We start from the raw sequence: 15,993 nt of genomic DNA on the forward strand, positions 1-15,993 counted from the left end.
GTATTAACTAATCGATCTATGGTCATTCTACATATGTGGTTTAGCCCAGCCCATTGATCCACCGTCGCGACTGTAAAAGCCAACCTGGAAGATAAGGTAATACGCCTATGCAGGTAACAACATTGAAGCCTAGAGAGCAATCGTATTACGTTCTCACCCTTCATTTGGAGCGTTTAAGACGTACTCTATGTTCAACGCCAAAAACATCAGTTAACATGCACATCGCGTGTAGGACGCGCGGATCCCATATTCCTTCAGCCTGACTTAATTTACCGGAATTGGTGGTCGAGAACCTCCTTTGTTTAAATTTGGCTGCCTGGTAAGAAGCTGTCGTATATCGTATTCCTTTCAGTCCAACAGACGCAAAAGTCCCGAACGAAATCTCCAGGCATAACTATATTGGCGGGATGCGTAAGGGTGAGGCGTAGCCTGAATTGCACGCTTCTACAAGAAACTTGTCACCGAGATTGAAGTGGGAAATGAGTTCTAAGCCAGTGCTCTCAGATGAGATTCTCACTATATTCTCGATAAATTGGCCCAGCGTGATATGAAGCGGCGGGAATGCACCATGTGAGTCGTCAATTTGCCCCTCGCCGTTAGGGTCTGAGAATAATATTACGACCTCTGCCGTAGAGCTTACTGGCGCTGTGAGAGTTGGATCAGGATGCCCACCGCAGCACATGTGTACAGCCCATATGAATGAGCAGCGGAGATGTTGCGAAGCGTGTAGAGCCGCGTATAAAGCTGATCCAATATATCCCCGGTGTTCTAATCGTTACTAAACACTTTTCAAGGTACTTCTGGTCGATAGCACTGACAAGTTCAATAATGTGGCTTCGGGGAAGAAACGGAGTGCCCGCCGAAAAGCGAGCGCCACTTCATCCGCAACGGAACGATGACCATTGAGCTCCGAAAGCCGAAAGCCGCAATAGTGAATGTCTTTAGTTTACTCAAAGATGAATTGACTTGTATTGAATAAGGATGCTAAGAACCATCTAATATGATGAATCCAACTTCTGCAATCACGATTTATTTATGAATTCCACTGTCTCCTAATCTATCATATCATTTGCATCTCCAACCTCATCATGAAGTCCAACACCGTCCCACTAATCATTGATGGCAATGACGTTGTCCTTGAAGACGAAAAGTCAATCTTCGTTTCAAATCCCGACAGTGGCAGAGGATCGCAATGGAAAGCTCAAGGCGTTACACCAGAACTGTGTAAGCAAGCCTTGGAGTCTTCCACCGCAGCATTTCCAAAGTGGAGAAAGTCGTCTGTCAGGGAGCGGCAAGTATTGTTCCAAAGAGTAGCAGAGGTTGGTTAAAAATGCTCTATACGCAATGACATGTTCGAAGTCTCTAATTCTTGGCATATTCTAGCTTTTGAAAGAGAGGGCATCTGAGTTGTCGTCTATTGTAGCAGAAGAGCTTGGTTGCTCTTCCGTATGGGCTTCGATCAACTTTCATGCCACACTTGAGATCATCGAACAAGTAACGGCTCTCATAACGTCCGGAATCTTATCTGGGTTAATACCAGAGACCGAATCGCCAGACTCACTCGCTCTGGTCTTCAAAGATCCGCTTGGTGTCGTGCTGGGCATTGCGCCTTGGAATGCACCAGCAATGCTTGGAATGCGATCTATTGCTGCCGCTGTTGCCGCTGGAAACTGCGCGATACTCAAGGTAGTTCCTCTTCTGGTTTATATAATAGTAAATAATTGCCATACTGACTTTGCCAATTAAGGGATCCGAGCTAAGCCCCAGAACACATTACTTCATCGCCAACCTCTTCCGAGATGCTGGATTCCCACCTGGAGTGGTCAACTTTCTTGTGCACAAGCCTGAAGACGCATCAGACACGTTCAATACTCTTATTTCGCATCCGTCGGTGAGAAAGTGCAACTTTACCGGGTCAACGGCCGTGGGTAGACACATTGCCTCCCAAGCAGGCCATTTCTTGAAGCCTGTACTCTTGGAATTAGGTGGTAAAAACTTCAGTTTGGTGCTTGAAGATGCCGACTTGGAAACTACGGCCGCTACAATTCTAGATGCGGCCTTTATCAATGTACGTGAAAGCAACTCTTACTTTTCTTTAGATCAACAAGTACGCTGATTCATTCCTTTGGGTTATAGAGCGGTCAAATTTGTATGTCTACAGATATCGTCCTAGTGCCTCGGAAATTGAAGTCGGCATTCTGCAGCCTTGTCCGACAGCGACTCGAGTCTGCTTCTGCTATTCAAGTCAAACACGTCATTAATAGACGAAGTACGACCCGAATTTTAGGGCTTCTGGACGACGCCGCCCGCAAAGGTGCCACGGTAATTACCGCTTCATCCTTGGACGGAGAACACGGCCCATTATATGGCACTGTGATTGAAGGCCTGACTAAAGATATGGAATTCTGGCAAAATGAATCCTTCGGCCCTGTGGTTGGAATTGCAACATACGACACTGTAGATGAAGCGGTCGACATGATTAATGAATGTGAGTATGGCTTGTCTGGGGCAATTTATACTGCGTCGAGTCTGCAAGCGATACCTCTAGCAAGAAGATTGGACAGTGGAGCGGTTCATATCAACGGACCAACTTTCCATGACGGATTTACCTTGCCGCATGGAGGGCATAAGAATAGCGGGTTTGGGAGATTTGGCAGCCACTGGGCGTTTGAGGAGTTTTTGCAGACAAAGACTGTGATTGCGAATTAGATAGCCATCAAGTGTGCAAGAGACGAACTATGATAGACAATGATGCTCATATCATCCACTGCATAAATTTGCCAAGTGAATTGCATATCCACTCTTGAAAAGAATCAGCAAAGCTATATACATAAAAGTAATAATATTTTCTCTCGTCTTACCTTTCATGTCTGCATAATATCTTCGTCAGGTTCAAGTATAAGCTCACGACTTAAGATCACCAAAATGTGAAGGGTACAGTACTGTCTGCGCTATACCATTGTGATGGGAAGAAAATAATAATAATTATAAGGGATCTTACTTGACAGCTCATTACAAGAAAATATGTAACCTATCGCCATTGTTCTAGCCACCATTTATTTCGACTGCTTCCATCGCTTCTCAATTTCTTCCTCAGCATCATACCCATACGCCCACGCTTGCGTTACTGGATCGCTCCACTGGTTAGGACTCTGTATAAAATGCCTTCCTTCAACTTCAGGCCTCATTGCCTCATCTCTGGCTTGTTGCTCAGGTCCATCTTCGAAATGCCATAGCTTTCCATTCACTAGACTGGCTTCCTGCATCTGACCACTGCGTTTCATGCGCTCGGTCTCAAAAATAGAGAGCGCCTTTGGCAATTGTGAGAGGTCTGTGACATGGGCTAATGATGTCGCCAGAGCAGCACCGTCTTCAACGGCCATGGCAGCCCCTTGCGACATGTATGGAACCATTGCATGTGCAGCGTCGCCGAGCATTAGAAGTTTGCCGGATTGAGCCACCCAATGTGAGATGGAAGCATCACCGGACATGAGAGGCCACTTGAGTGTCTTATTAATCTTACTGATAACCTTGAACAGCCTATGATAAAATGCATCAGACCAATGGCTAAAAAGATGAGCGACTAGATCTTCAACGACTTACTTTGGATCCCATCCCTCAAAATAAGCTCTCATATCATCGATGGCCGTCTCTGGGCGCCAGGTACTGGGATCAGAATGATCAATATGAGATAACACCATGTTGAAGGATTTGCCAGAAGCAATTGTGTATGTCATGACATGCCGCTCTGGGCCGATCCAGATATTGAGGGCAGGTTTCTCTAGGAGCCATGCTGTATCAGGGTCATCGCGCATCTTTTCAACATCCACTGTCGCTCGGTAGGCAGCAAAGCCTGTGCGAATGGGTTCCTTTTTCTCGTGACGCAGAATGTGGTTTCGTGCTAAAGACTTGACGCCTGGTGCAGTGTTAGAACAAATGGTATACAAAACGAAGAGGGAGCAAAAGGTTTACCGTCGGCGGCAATTACAAGGTCGGCCGAAAGTATGGTACCATCCTCGACTTTGACAGAAGGATTTTCTTCATTGTATTCAACAACCTTGTGATTGACTCTGACATCAACTCCGAGCTGTAGCGCCAGTTGGTGCAATGCATCGTGGAGATGGGCTCTGTGAACCACGTAATAAGGCGCCCCGAATGAGCTTCGAAAGTCCGGTTGAAGCTTGGTATAGCCAATGGGCTTTCCATTGCTCCATCGCCGAAAGGTAATGCCCTCAGGCTCGACGACTCTGTCTCCAAGGAGTGGCCCAAGCCCCCATTTCAAGAGCAGCTTGGCAGAATTGGGTGGGACTTGGATACCAGCTCCAACCTACGCATTTCTTGTTACTCATCATGCTCGATAACTTCAAGCAGTAAAGAGAAATAGCCTACCTCACCAAGTGCTGGAGCTTGTTCAAGGACTGTCACGGAGTGGCCTTTCCGTGCCATTGCAATTGCGGTGGCGAGACCGCCAAGTCCAGCGCCCACCACAATTACCTTGAAAAGCAAAGGTGATGGTTTCGATCCTCCATTGAGGTGCAACGAGCCGTTGTGAAGCCCTTGAACAGCAGCTGTTTGATCTAATTTGCGGAGAAACTCCAAGCTGCGTGTGGGATATGATGCGGTCTGCAGCTTCATTAGAGAATCGCCAAAGGCTTATTGGTATTGAACTTCTTACCTTTATGGACGATGATATAGAAAGGGTTGTCTTCTTAGAGACAACTCCCTCTGAATTGTCAATAGAGTCGGTAGTGCTTGGAGCCATTGTGGTCGATCTTGATCGTGATGGTTGTTTCACTTTCGAGCTGAGGCATCTTCTTATTCATCACGGGCAGAGCAGACAGTCTTGCTACTCCTCACACATCATGACACCACTTCACATACCATACAAGCGCAAGACAAGTTCAATCATTCCATATCCCCAGCCCCGATAGTGCGAATAGTCGCCCTTACCGACGTTCCGGCCCACCCCCGGACGGGTGAGCTGCGTCGGGGATGCATCGGAACGCCACAAACCATCAGCTGCTTCATTCATTCCAAACCTCAAGACGACTGCAAGAAGCTGTCTTGCCACTGTTGTGTATAATGTGGAAAGATACAAATACAAAGAAACCGAGAATACCTCAGAATTGATCAACATTGTCGTCGACAAGAAAATATTGTAGAGTATCAACAAAGGACACCTAACCTCTTTCCCAACATGGCTATCCTAACCGAAGTCAAGACAGGAGTTGCATCACAGCAGCTGACTGTGGACGCGAAAACAAAAGAACAGCAGACAAATGAGCTTCTATCTCAGCTACAGTCGACCAATACTTTACCACTATGGGCGCAAATGTCAAAGCTTAATCCCCCAGCCCCCAATCCAACCTGCGTCCCGCACATCTGGAAGTATGATGAGATTAAGCCATACTTGCTCCGTGCAGGAGAGCTTATCACGGAGAAACAAGCTGAGCGAAGAGTACTTATGCTGGTGAATCCAGCCAGAGGTAAGCCGTCCCAAGTCATTGTCTTTAAAGTATTTCTGTCGACTAACACATCCTCGGACAGATGCGCCTTACACTACAGATACTGTGTATGCTGGCCTTCAGTTAGTTATGCCCAATGAGACCGCTCCGGCCCACCGACACACAGCCTTTGCTATGCGGTTTATTATTGAAGGCAATGGTGGCTTCACTGCCGTTCATGGTCGCCGTATCAAGATGAACCGCGGCGACGTGATTCTTACGCCAACCTGGAATTGGCATGATCATGGCAAGGATGGGTCCGGGCCAATGATTTGGCTCGATGGTCTCGACTTGCCCAATTTCCGACACTTCCCCGTGCATTTTGTAGAGCACTATGACAAGCCTAGATACCCTGCCGAGGATGTCGACACAGACAATAGCCCCATTGTGTTCCCTTGGGCTAAGATGCAGGCTCGCCTAGATGCTGAAGAAGGTGACTGGGTGACCAAACCATACCTAAAGGGAGATGGTAGCGAAGGTTTGTCTATCTAGTATTCATGTAAATTTCACCTAGCTAACTTGTGATTCAGTGTCAAAGATTCTTGGTGGTTCAGCAGAGAGATTAAACGCTGGTACCAGCTCCCTAGAAATCCGCGAGACGGCATCATCCGTCTATCACATCGTGGAGGGCAGCGGCCACTCCGTCATTGACGGTAAGATCTTCGAGTGGAAGAAGGGAGACACTTTCTGTATCCCGGCATGGAACAAGTATCAGCATTTTGCGAGCGGTGAACGCACGGCATATTTGTATCGGTTTGATGATAAGCCCATGCTGAGAGCTTTGGGATTTTTGCGGACTGAGGGTGTTGATGTTGAGACTTTAGTGTCTGAGTGACGACGTAATATTTATCAGTGCTAGACTAGATGCTGACTCTTTCACTACTACTACGTGAAATTAATTGAATAGTGTTTGAAAACACCATCTCCCAACTGTATGAGATCTAATAGTTGCTCCCATGTCTAAAGTATGCAATACAGAATATTGGGACTCTTTGTCTTCGCTTTTCCCAAACTTACAAATACAAATATTAAGCGTATTCGTTTTTCAAGTAATTCACAACACAATTTGACGAACTCATGAATCACACAGGCAGTTGTGTAAAAGGTGACTATGGAGTGAATCAATGTATTCATCTATTGTCTCCATTCTGTACTTTGCAAATAAACTAAAGATTTAACAGTCTCTTTGCATGTCCAGAGTAGATACCCTTGATGGTTTCCTCATCAAATAACTCTCTAAGTCCACTATCCATAGTCTGACCTTGAACTTCTATCATATGTGCTGGCGTGAATGGGAAATCGGTACCATATAGCAACCGAGACTCGTCCGACACGCGAAGATAACCATGTATCAGATCAGGAAATGGAAACCCAGCAAGATCGAAAAAGAATCTAGTCTTAAACAATTCTTTAACCTGATCTGAGTTGAGCGTTGAAGGTGCGTTGATAATGGCTGCAAAGCTTGTGAACCGCTCCACAAGTGGTGGAAGAGTAGCTCCGCAATGAGAGACGAGGAATGAGATGTTGGGATTCCGTTCCACAGTTCCAGACAGCAGTAGATTTGTTACTGCGCGCGTAGTGTCAAAGAAAAACTCTAGCATTGGAGAAGGATACTGGTTCATGGGCTTGACGGCGCTAGGATCGCTCCCACAGCAAGTGGTGGGATGCATGAACAAGATGGCGCTGACTTCATTAAGTTTGTGAAAGACGGCATCGAGAGTGGAATCCCCGAGATATTGGCCATGTGCATTAGTCATTACAGCAAAGCCTGATGCGCCAAGCTTGATGGCATGATCAATCTCGGCCAGAGACCCCTCAATATCGGGCAGGGGTAATGATGCAAAGAAGCCAAAACGAGAAGGATACTTGGAGCAAATTTCCGCCAATTCCTCATTGGTCTCGCGAGTGATCTTGCGCGCAAGAGCATCATCACCAGGCTTGAGATAAGTGCCAGGGGATGTGATGCTGAGAATAGACTTGGTAACTCCTAGCTTATCCATGAGTGCAATATGCGCTTCTGGTGTCCATTCCTACGTGGGCTATCGTTAGTCGAGTGAAAGACAAAATTGAAGACTGGAAATTTCCACATACTGGAATCGCCGGCATTCCGTCGGGCTTTCCAAACCCATGCTCTTCGCAATACTTCCTCCACCCAGGAGGAACAACATGCGCGTGTGTATCAATTTTCTCCATATTGTCAAAGTAAATTGTTCAAGATGTTGATGAAGAAATTTGGTTGTAGGGTCTGCGGTAAATAAATCTCTTGATTGTCAATTGTGTCACATCTGCTCAGGTGACCAGTAGAGATGTTGTACTGCATGTACTCTCCGAAGTGAGACAGCATAGTCCACCTTAGTTAGGCATCTGAAACACAAAATTGTGAATTGCCCGTGGGGAAATTTCGGAGCGGATATCCTGGATGAACTTGCGGATCTCCTAGAAACGACGGCCGTGGCTCTTGGGTCTCGATAATTCCGAAGACTATTTTAGCCTGTGGAGTTGCTCCCACGAAAGTGGCATCTTCCCCACGGGGAACTTGTCGAGACTCTTCCCCGCGTCTTCGCGGGCAGATCGGAAGTGTATTTAGCGATGGAGGTGAACTTTTCTTCTAATCATATAGAGAGAAATTGCTCCATTCAAAACTAGGCTTCAAGCCACCAGCCTGGCAACCAATGGCAGCTTTGGTAACGCATTGCGGCTGGTTTTCTAGCCCCGGCGAGTAATTTTGCTAGATAATTGAGTGAACGTGTAAAGGGGGATGACAATGGTAAAGATTTTATAGAACTACTGTAACGAGAAAGATATAAAGATGGCGAAGCGGTGATAGAAGCAATCATTGATTAGATTCCAAGACTACCACAAGTCTGGTCAGTCTTTTTTTCCCAAACTACCTTCTTCCTTTAATATTATCCATCAACCTTCATCACCTAAGCAATCATGGCTACCGCACCCTCTTCCGAGGACATCGAGAAGATGGACTCTCCCATCCATGCATACGTTCAAGATGAGAATCTTCCAGCGGTCGAGCCCAAACTCTCACGGAGGGGCCTGCCACTTATTCCTCAACCTAGTGACGACCCATTCGACCCCCTCAACTTCGCTAGCTGGCGGAAGATACTTATTCTACTGGTTATGTGCATATGGACAATCATCGGACCCCTTAACATGATTTCCGTGGCTGCTGCCTTCTTTCCAATTTCAGAAGAGCTACACATGAGTCTCAGCTCTGTCACTTACCTAGTCGGAGCTCCTTTGCTTTCGTACGGAGTTGCTTCCCTGATCTGGGTTTCTGTGGGAAATCGTTACGGTGTCCGCCTTGTGTTTGTCTTTACTAGCCTGGCCACAGGGCTATTCTGCATCTGGGGAGCAGTGGCCAAATCATCAGGATCACTCATCGCTGCCAGGACGTTGGCCTCCATCTTCTCGGCGTCTCCAGAAACACTCGGGCCTCAGGCCATAGCGGACGTATTCTTTCTCCATGATCGCGCCAAGTGTATGGGACTCTATGTCTTGTTCCAGGCTTCGGGTTTCGCGGTGGGCTCCCTGATTGGAGGCTACATTACGGCTGACCTGGGCTGGCGCTGGATTCAGTGGACTGTCTCATTTTTGTCTCTTGGATCCTGTGGCCTGCTTTTCCTTTTCTTCCCGGAGACACAGTACACAAGACAATCTGGAAATCTTCATCACCGCCAGCCCAAGCTGGTGGACAACTTTAGATTTTGGGCCGTATCTGGAGGCGGCCGCAGCAAGGTCGACAGGTAAGCATCATATATTTGAGGAACCAAAAACGACGCTGTGTCTCTGACGTAACACTCTTTCTTCATAATAGCCTCTGGAAGTCCTTCTGTTATCCTTTCAAGTACTTGCCGCATCCCGCCGTCATCGCCATGACGATTCATTTCAGTATCATGTTAATGGCAACCAATTATATGCTTACATCCAACACCTTTATCTACACAGGCGTATACAACTTCGATATTAAGCAGATTGCCTTGACTGGCTTTGCACCGTTGATTGCGGTATGGATCGCCATTCCGTACTGCGGCATCCTAAACGATGTTGTGATCTCAAGACTCCGAAAACGCGCAAACTTCTTACCCGAATGGCGGCTCATGTTTTTTGTATCGACTTGTATAATTGGGCCAGTTGGATGTATCGTCGTGGGAGTCTGTGCTCAAAACAAAAGCCCTTGGATTGCTCCCCTTATTGGCGAAGCCTTAGGTATGTTGAATCGAATCACTCTGAAAAGACAAATAGAGATCATTACTGACTACGAGATTTATTTTCTAGTCATGTTCTGTTTTGTCACCGCCAATAATCTCACGCAAACGTACCTGGTAGATATCTACGAGGCCCGAGCAGACGCGACACTTGTGGTCTTGAACGGATTCAAGAACTTTGCCGCCTTTGGCATTTCGTATGCAGTAGTGCCTTGGAATACCTCAGCTGGCTATGCAGAACCATTTGGAGTTTTAGCGGCGCTTATTTTCGTTGCGCATATTCCTATTTTCATCTTTTGGTGGCGAGGCAAAGAGATTCGTGAATGGAGCGCAAAACACTGGAAGGAGGCCCAGCCATCACATCATGGTGATGCCTTCTAGTTTATACATATATAGGATATACTGACAACTACTGTAGTTTTATATGCTATTCTTTAGGCCACAATGCTAGAATCTGGTGAAATATCCTCATGTGGTCGCCAATACTTTGGAGAATTTATTCATTCGGGGCATTGCAAAGCCAATCAACCCAATCGTACATGTGATGCACATGTACACAGCCAGCCTCAATTATACTACAAATCTTCATGAGTAAGAATCATCATTTCTTCACACTAGTGTAACCCGAAATACCAGTATGTGCCTGCAAAAACCGAGCTGAACTGAAATCCGGGGGACCCGGAAAATAAAATGCTGAGGTGTGCCACCCATCTTACCCCGGCTTTTGTTGGCACCAAAAGCTGTCCGCTCTGTGGCTTTTTTCTCCACGCATGTTCTCCGTATAAAGATCCGTGATAGCCCCGGTCTAGCTCGCTTCCCTCCGAGATCTCGCATCTTTCTCCCATTGTTGTCTACACACCAAGTGATCTTGTCATGATCAATTGAGTGTCGGTTGAATATACGAATATTCAACATCGCTTAATACTTGATAAGCGCCGCTTTCATGGGTCGAATGCCCTCAAGCCACACACAATGAGTCCAAATACCAGCGGGGGTAAGAATGGCGAGAGGAAACGATCCGCCCCTTCATACGATGCTGCTCCTCAGCAAACCTTTTTCAAGCGTCAGAGAACAGCACTAGCTTGTAATAGTTGCCGGTAATAGAGTGCCCTATCTTGAATCCTCTATTCCTATATACATATAGAAACATTCAGCTTAAGGGGATTGAGAAACTGGATGCATTAATACGGGATATGGCCAAAATATATAATTTGCTGACCTCACACTGCATATAGTTCCCGAAAAACACGGGTATGTACCGGGTAATAGTATCATACTATCGTTCGATTTGTCTGACCATCACTCAGTGTGACGGCTCGCGTCCCCGGTGTACGATGTGTGTCGAGATGGGCCTAGAGTGCTTCTATCAGCAGCCAGCAGGGGCGTCGGGGAAACAGTATGACTCGGGTTCTCTTTGTTCTTCACGTTACTATGCTATCTCATGGCCTTATCGTTGCATACTGACTCCACTTTGATGCTAGATACTCTACAGAGCTCGAGGGAAGGCTACACTCTATTGAAGAGACTCTGCGTCTGCTTGTGGGGAGACAAGAAACAGCTGCTCCCCCTTCATTAAACTCCAGAAGTGTACTGGATTCGGAAGATGCTGAAGAGTCAATCAGAGATGACTCTCAAGCTCAAATCCAATTTGAAGACACTGTGGACGGAATGGGGGCCATTACTTTTGCAGATGAACAGGAATCTGGCTTCTTCGGTAACTTCGTCTCATAGTTTGCCTATTTCCTGGCAGTTTCTAATGTCTATATAAACACAGGACCTTCTTCCAATATTGCTTTCATTGGACAGATCACGCACGCCATGGCTACCGCCGCAAACGCGGACCCCACACGAGCTCTCCCAGTTGATGCAAGGATGGAGGGCGCCATGATGAGCATCTCTCGACCAGCATCACCAATCGCTGGAGCACAAAGTCTGGATCATAGTCTGTCGGCGGCTGTGGATGTTTACAGTCTTCCACCTGAAGCAGACATGTTACATCTTATCCGACTGTTCTTTGCCGACACAGGGATGCTATTTCCATACGTGCACGAGGGCTCTCTGCTGGAAGAGTTTGCTGCGGCAAAACAGAACAATTTCACATCGATTAGACGCTCGTGGTTATGTCTATTAAACATGATTCTAGCGTTCGCCACTTGTGTCAGCGCCCGACCCGATTTGCCTGTCGAACGAAATGCGGCAGAGTCAGATGTCTTCTTCAAGCGCGCCCAAGCTTTGTCCGGAAAGATGGCATTCAGAACGGCAAATGTCGAGATTGGTAAGGAAGATTGGATCAAGTGGTGGCATCAATTAACACATTATAGTCCAATACCTATTGTTGATGACGCAGTTCCTGCAAGGAACACAGCGCTCTGCCCAAACATGGAACCTGCATGGGCTCACAGTAAAAGCAGCCCTTCAGTTAGGGCTCCATACCTCTAGTTCGTATACCAAATTTTCACCACTTGAGAGAGAGATAAGGAAACGCACTTGGTATGGCTGTGTAGTTCTCGATAGGTGAGTGACCAGATTGTCTTCAAAAGTACCATACATATCAACTCATCATACATCTAGAACGCTGAGCATGACATTCGGTCGTCCCCCAGCGATACCAGTCGAGTACGTTCAGATAGCACTTCCTTTAGATGTTGAATTCAATGTAATCAATGCCGTCACTGGCCCGCCTCTGGAAATATTGGGCAGCCCATCAACGGTATCGTTTTATATCTTCACAATGTAAGAGACTTCTACTTAATATTATACACTTCTTTTTGCTGATGAAAACACAGAAAGCTTTTTTCGATCCTAGGCGATGTAATTGCGGATCAATATGGCCAAAATCTCGGCTGTGCTCCACAGCCCTCAATTTCTCTGATGCTTGAGAGCGGAATCAGATTGGAGAGTAAGCTATTGCAATGGAGACGCGATTTGCCGTTGCAGCTCAAGGCCCGACCGTGGGATGATTCGCCATCTGAATCTAACCAGAACATAATTTTTGACCGCCTCTCAATCATCCTTTCATTGCGATATCTTAATACTCGAATTCTGCTCCACCGGCAAGTCCTGGCAAGGTTCTTAGAGCAGATCAACAACGGCAGTAGGAACTCCGAAGAGGGGCTTTTCTTGCGTCAATTTGGGCATGGGAGCTTTCAAGTCTGTTTGGAATCTGCTTCTGAAATCATCTCTATTGTTCACAAGATGGGAAAGAAGCCATCTCTTCTTGGAGCTTGGTGGTTCTCGACCTACTATAGTAAGTTGTACTACGAATGACGAAGCGAGATCACTACTAATAAATTTAGCTTTCAACGCTGCTCTTGTGGTGTTTTCTGGTCTTTTGATTCAGGCGAATGGAATAGTAGGCACTATGACTGCTGGGTTGGGGACCGAGGACCTCAGGACAAGTTTATATTTAGCCCTCGAGGCACTGCAAAATCTTGGTGGCGGCGCGCGACTGGTACAGAGATGCCGTAAATATCTCGAAACACTTGTGCGAGTCGCCGCAACAACAAAAGGTAAATCTCCAATTGCATTTTCTCCGCTTGTAGTTACTCACAACGATTTTAGGTGGAGGCAATGGTCAGGCAAATTGGTTCAACATTCTCCAGCCGGGCGAGTTGGACTCTTCTCAGATGCCAGGCTTCCCCTCTGCACCGTCTCGCTCTGACACAGAATTATCTCCTCTTGGATTAGACCTTGGGGAATTTTTGACCGAGGATAATCTTGACTTTCTAACTGGACTCATGGATTCTTCTCAACAGGTTGTAATGGAGGTTCCTATACAAAGTTACTAACCAAAGAGGAGGGACTTGATCAATGCCTGGAAGCAGATGTGAATTTGTCGTCAGCTGCCTACAGAGGGTAGGAATAATGATACCATAAATATATAGTCATGCCATGATACTAAATCTATCTGTAATACTGTCCTCACTAATAGTCCTGTATTGCTGCTAAACGAGTGAAATGCTTCATGATTATTGGGGCAATCTCAGTACTGCCCTGCCTTTTACCTGAAATTTTGCCAATTTGCCCATCACGTCATTAATCTCGTTAAAATCGTATACCTCAATTTGTGGCTTTATCTTTCCTTCAGCAGTCAATTGTAAGAGCTCTTGAACGTCGCTTTCCGTACCGACGGATGTTCCCACGATTTTCAAGCCTAAACCCCCATCAGCTTTCTCGGCTCACGCAAGTATGCCTTCTCATGGATAGCTTAGCTCACCTCGAACAATAATCTCGAAAGGTGAAATTGGAACGTGAAAGTCTAATCTTGGAATTCCAATGCATACCAAGACACCGAGGTTTTTGAGCAGCTTCGGCACAGATTCGTAAGCTTTCTCAGAACCAGCAGTCACCATGACTGCGTGAGCCCCAATCCCACCTGTCAATCCCTTGACAGTTTGCTCAACCTGAATCAGTCAGTATCTATATCATCCATATAGTATGCAAATTTTAGACAGTACACACGTCTTGCTTCAAAAAATCCACGAATTCAGCGGCGCCGCTTGTCATGCAAACATCAGCTTTATCGCCACTGTCGACGGCGATGACACGATATCCAGAGACGCTAGCAACTTGAACGGCAAGATGGCCAAGGCCGCCGCCTGCTCCTAGAATGACTATGGAGTCTCCTTGTGTGATGAATTTGGAAGCTTGTGTAACTCCTGCGTATACGGTGATCCCAGCTGCATCATTGTATCAGCCACTCATGCTAGGTTGAAGTAAACTGGACGCAATGAAACTCACCACAAAGCAATGGGGCTACTATTTCCGGCTCTAAGCCCTCGGGGACAATGGTCGTGTATTTCAGCGGCGAAACAACATATTGTTGAAAAGTCCCTGGTACATTCTAGCGTCTCTGTAAATAGTGTTTCAACGTTCAATTCAGACAACAAGGCCAACTTACTCTCCCAGAATTGTTCTGATGCGGACAGTGCACGTATCTCACTTTGCAGGTCTCACACTCTCCACAGGCACTATAGACCCATTTTACACCCACCAACTTCCCCATTACATCGCTTGATACACCCTTGCCAACTAATGCATATAAATGATGAGCAAGATATCAACTTTTCAAGCCGAATTTGGCATCCATGTACTTACGTTTGACAACACGCCCCACGCCCTCGTGCCCTGCGATGTTCGTCTCCATGGGTGTTTCTCCATAGATGCTGTGGACATCAGAATGGCAAAAACCAGAGCATTCCAATTTCACTAGAACCTCTCCCTCTGATGGCTCAGGGATAAGAATGTCGTTTCTTAGCGTAAGGGTTGCGCCATGATGGGGATGGTCCAACCAGGCCGCAGTTTGTGTGTTGGTCAATAACATAATTGGATTGATAGCGTGCTGACAAGATCTGACAGGGAGACAATGGCGAGCAGGACAGCCAAAATCGAGTTATGACAGGCCACCTAAAAAGGTCAAGCCAGTGTTCCCAGAATTAACCATTGCTGGTATATATCGGAGATGGACTTGTGAGAACTCAATAATTCCGATGGCTGAACTAGCTCCGAACGAAACAGAGGGGGGATCCGCCCGACAAACCCGGAGCGCGTGGCTCGGAATTTGAGCAGCGTTCCGATATATCCCCAGAAATGAAATCGGAAAAATTGCTCTTCATGTGGCGATTGGGAAGCAGGTTTCCAAACAAGTCTCCTAGTAAAGCAGCCAGCCAGTGAGATAACGACCTCGTAGTTGTGAACATTTGCTGTTAAGAAGAGTTTGGATACTTTAGCAGTGGCCGTACGTCTTTTGCTTAACGCTAAGGAAATTGTAATGAAGAGTAGGAGAATGCACTTTGTATAGCGTCTTAGATATTATAATCATCATCTTGTTGTTATCTTTAGTATTAGTTGTGAGTTACCTCACTAAATCGATCGTGTTTGTAAACGCTAATGTCTTATACGGCGCTTTTGAAGCTATCTATTGGTAACTCCAGTTAATCCAGTATGTGGGGAAGTCACAACATGACCCGAATGTGTATGAAGCGACCGACTACAAGTTGAGTGCAAGTACGCAAAGGCATCATCTACGTACAAGTCTCGTTAACATAGTTAACATAGTTATCATTTCATTTGCATTTGAGATATCTATATGCTCGGGCATCCTTTGATGTCTTTCATCACTCACAAAGGTTCATCTGTAGCGACTTAGTTTCCTTTCCTTCCTCTTTAAGCCTAACAAAACGCTGACCCCACGCTGATGCCTACTGGCTGAATTTTTGACTCACAACAACGTTAACAATAGCATCTTCGTTTCAAGGATTTAAGTATCC

The 15,993-nt window shown here is 46.3% G+C and overlaps 6 protein-coding genes across 6 annotated transcripts; 3 read left to right on the plus strand and 3 right to left on the minus strand.

The window, feature by feature from the left end:
* Nucleotides 1–1,088: 1,088 nt before the first annotated feature.
* Triagg1_3534 (uncharacterized protein) lies at nucleotides 1,089–2,709 on the plus strand (the record flags this gene model as incomplete). The annotated part of the gene is made up of 4 exons (XM_062897837.1): nucleotides 1,089–1,224; nucleotides 1,424–1,686; nucleotides 1,748–2,068; nucleotides 2,137–2,709. The coding sequence occupies 4 exons, from the start codon at nucleotides 1,089–1,091 to the stop codon at nucleotides 2,707–2,709; spliced, it is 1,293 nt and encodes a 430-aa protein (XP_062757523.1).
* A 347-nt stretch (nucleotides 2,710–3,056) lies between these two features.
* Triagg1_3535 (uncharacterized protein) lies at nucleotides 3,057–4,762 on the minus strand (the record flags this gene model as incomplete). Its single annotated transcript, XM_062897838.1, has 5 exons — nucleotides 3,057–3,540; nucleotides 3,604–3,916; nucleotides 3,973–4,327; nucleotides 4,390–4,623; nucleotides 4,676–4,762. 5 exons carry the CDS (start codon nucleotides 4,760–4,762, stop codon nucleotides 3,057–3,059), a joined length of 1,473 nt encoding a protein of 490 aa, XP_062757524.1.
* A 435-nt stretch (nucleotides 4,763–5,197) lies between these two features.
* Nucleotides 5,198–6,339, plus strand: Triagg1_3536 (uncharacterized protein; the record flags this gene model as incomplete). Its single annotated transcript, XM_062897839.1, has 3 exons — nucleotides 5,198–5,486; nucleotides 5,548–5,982; nucleotides 6,035–6,339. The coding sequence occupies 3 exons, from the start codon at nucleotides 5,198–5,200 to the stop codon at nucleotides 6,337–6,339; spliced, it is 1,029 nt and encodes a 342-aa protein (XP_062757525.1).
* A 331-nt stretch (nucleotides 6,340–6,670) lies between these two features.
* On the minus strand, nucleotides 6,671–7,697 carry Triagg1_3537 (uncharacterized protein; the record flags this gene model as incomplete). The annotated part of the gene is made up of 2 exons (XM_062897840.1): nucleotides 6,671–7,534; nucleotides 7,596–7,697. The coding sequence occupies 2 exons, from the start codon at nucleotides 7,695–7,697 to the stop codon at nucleotides 6,671–6,673; spliced, it is 966 nt and encodes a 321-aa protein (XP_062757526.1).
* A 744-nt stretch (nucleotides 7,698–8,441) lies between these two features.
* Nucleotides 8,442–10,105, plus strand: Triagg1_3538 (uncharacterized protein; the record flags this gene model as incomplete). Its single annotated transcript, XM_062897841.1, has 3 exons — nucleotides 8,442–9,262; nucleotides 9,334–9,725; nucleotides 9,795–10,105. The coding sequence occupies 3 exons, from the start codon at nucleotides 8,442–8,444 to the stop codon at nucleotides 10,103–10,105; spliced, it is 1,524 nt and encodes a 507-aa protein (XP_062757527.1).
* A 3,772-nt stretch (nucleotides 10,106–13,877) lies between these two features.
* On the minus strand, nucleotides 13,878–15,047 carry Triagg1_3539 (uncharacterized protein; the record flags this gene model as incomplete). Its single annotated transcript, XM_062897843.1, has 6 exons — nucleotides 13,878–13,916; nucleotides 14,008–14,127; nucleotides 14,186–14,403; nucleotides 14,465–14,557; nucleotides 14,625–14,639; nucleotides 14,822–15,047. 6 exons carry the CDS (start codon nucleotides 15,045–15,047, stop codon nucleotides 13,878–13,880), a joined length of 711 nt encoding a protein of 236 aa, XP_062757528.1.
* Nucleotides 15,048–15,993: the final 946 nt, after the last annotated feature.

The sequence above is a fragment of the Trichoderma aggressivum genome (genome assembly GCF_033847375.1).
Source record: "Trichoderma aggressivum f. europaeum strain CBS 100526 chromosome Unknown scaffold_010, whole genome shotgun sequence".
Lineage (NCBI taxonomy): Eukaryota > Fungi > Ascomycota > Sordariomycetes > Hypocreales > Hypocreaceae > Trichoderma > Trichoderma aggressivum.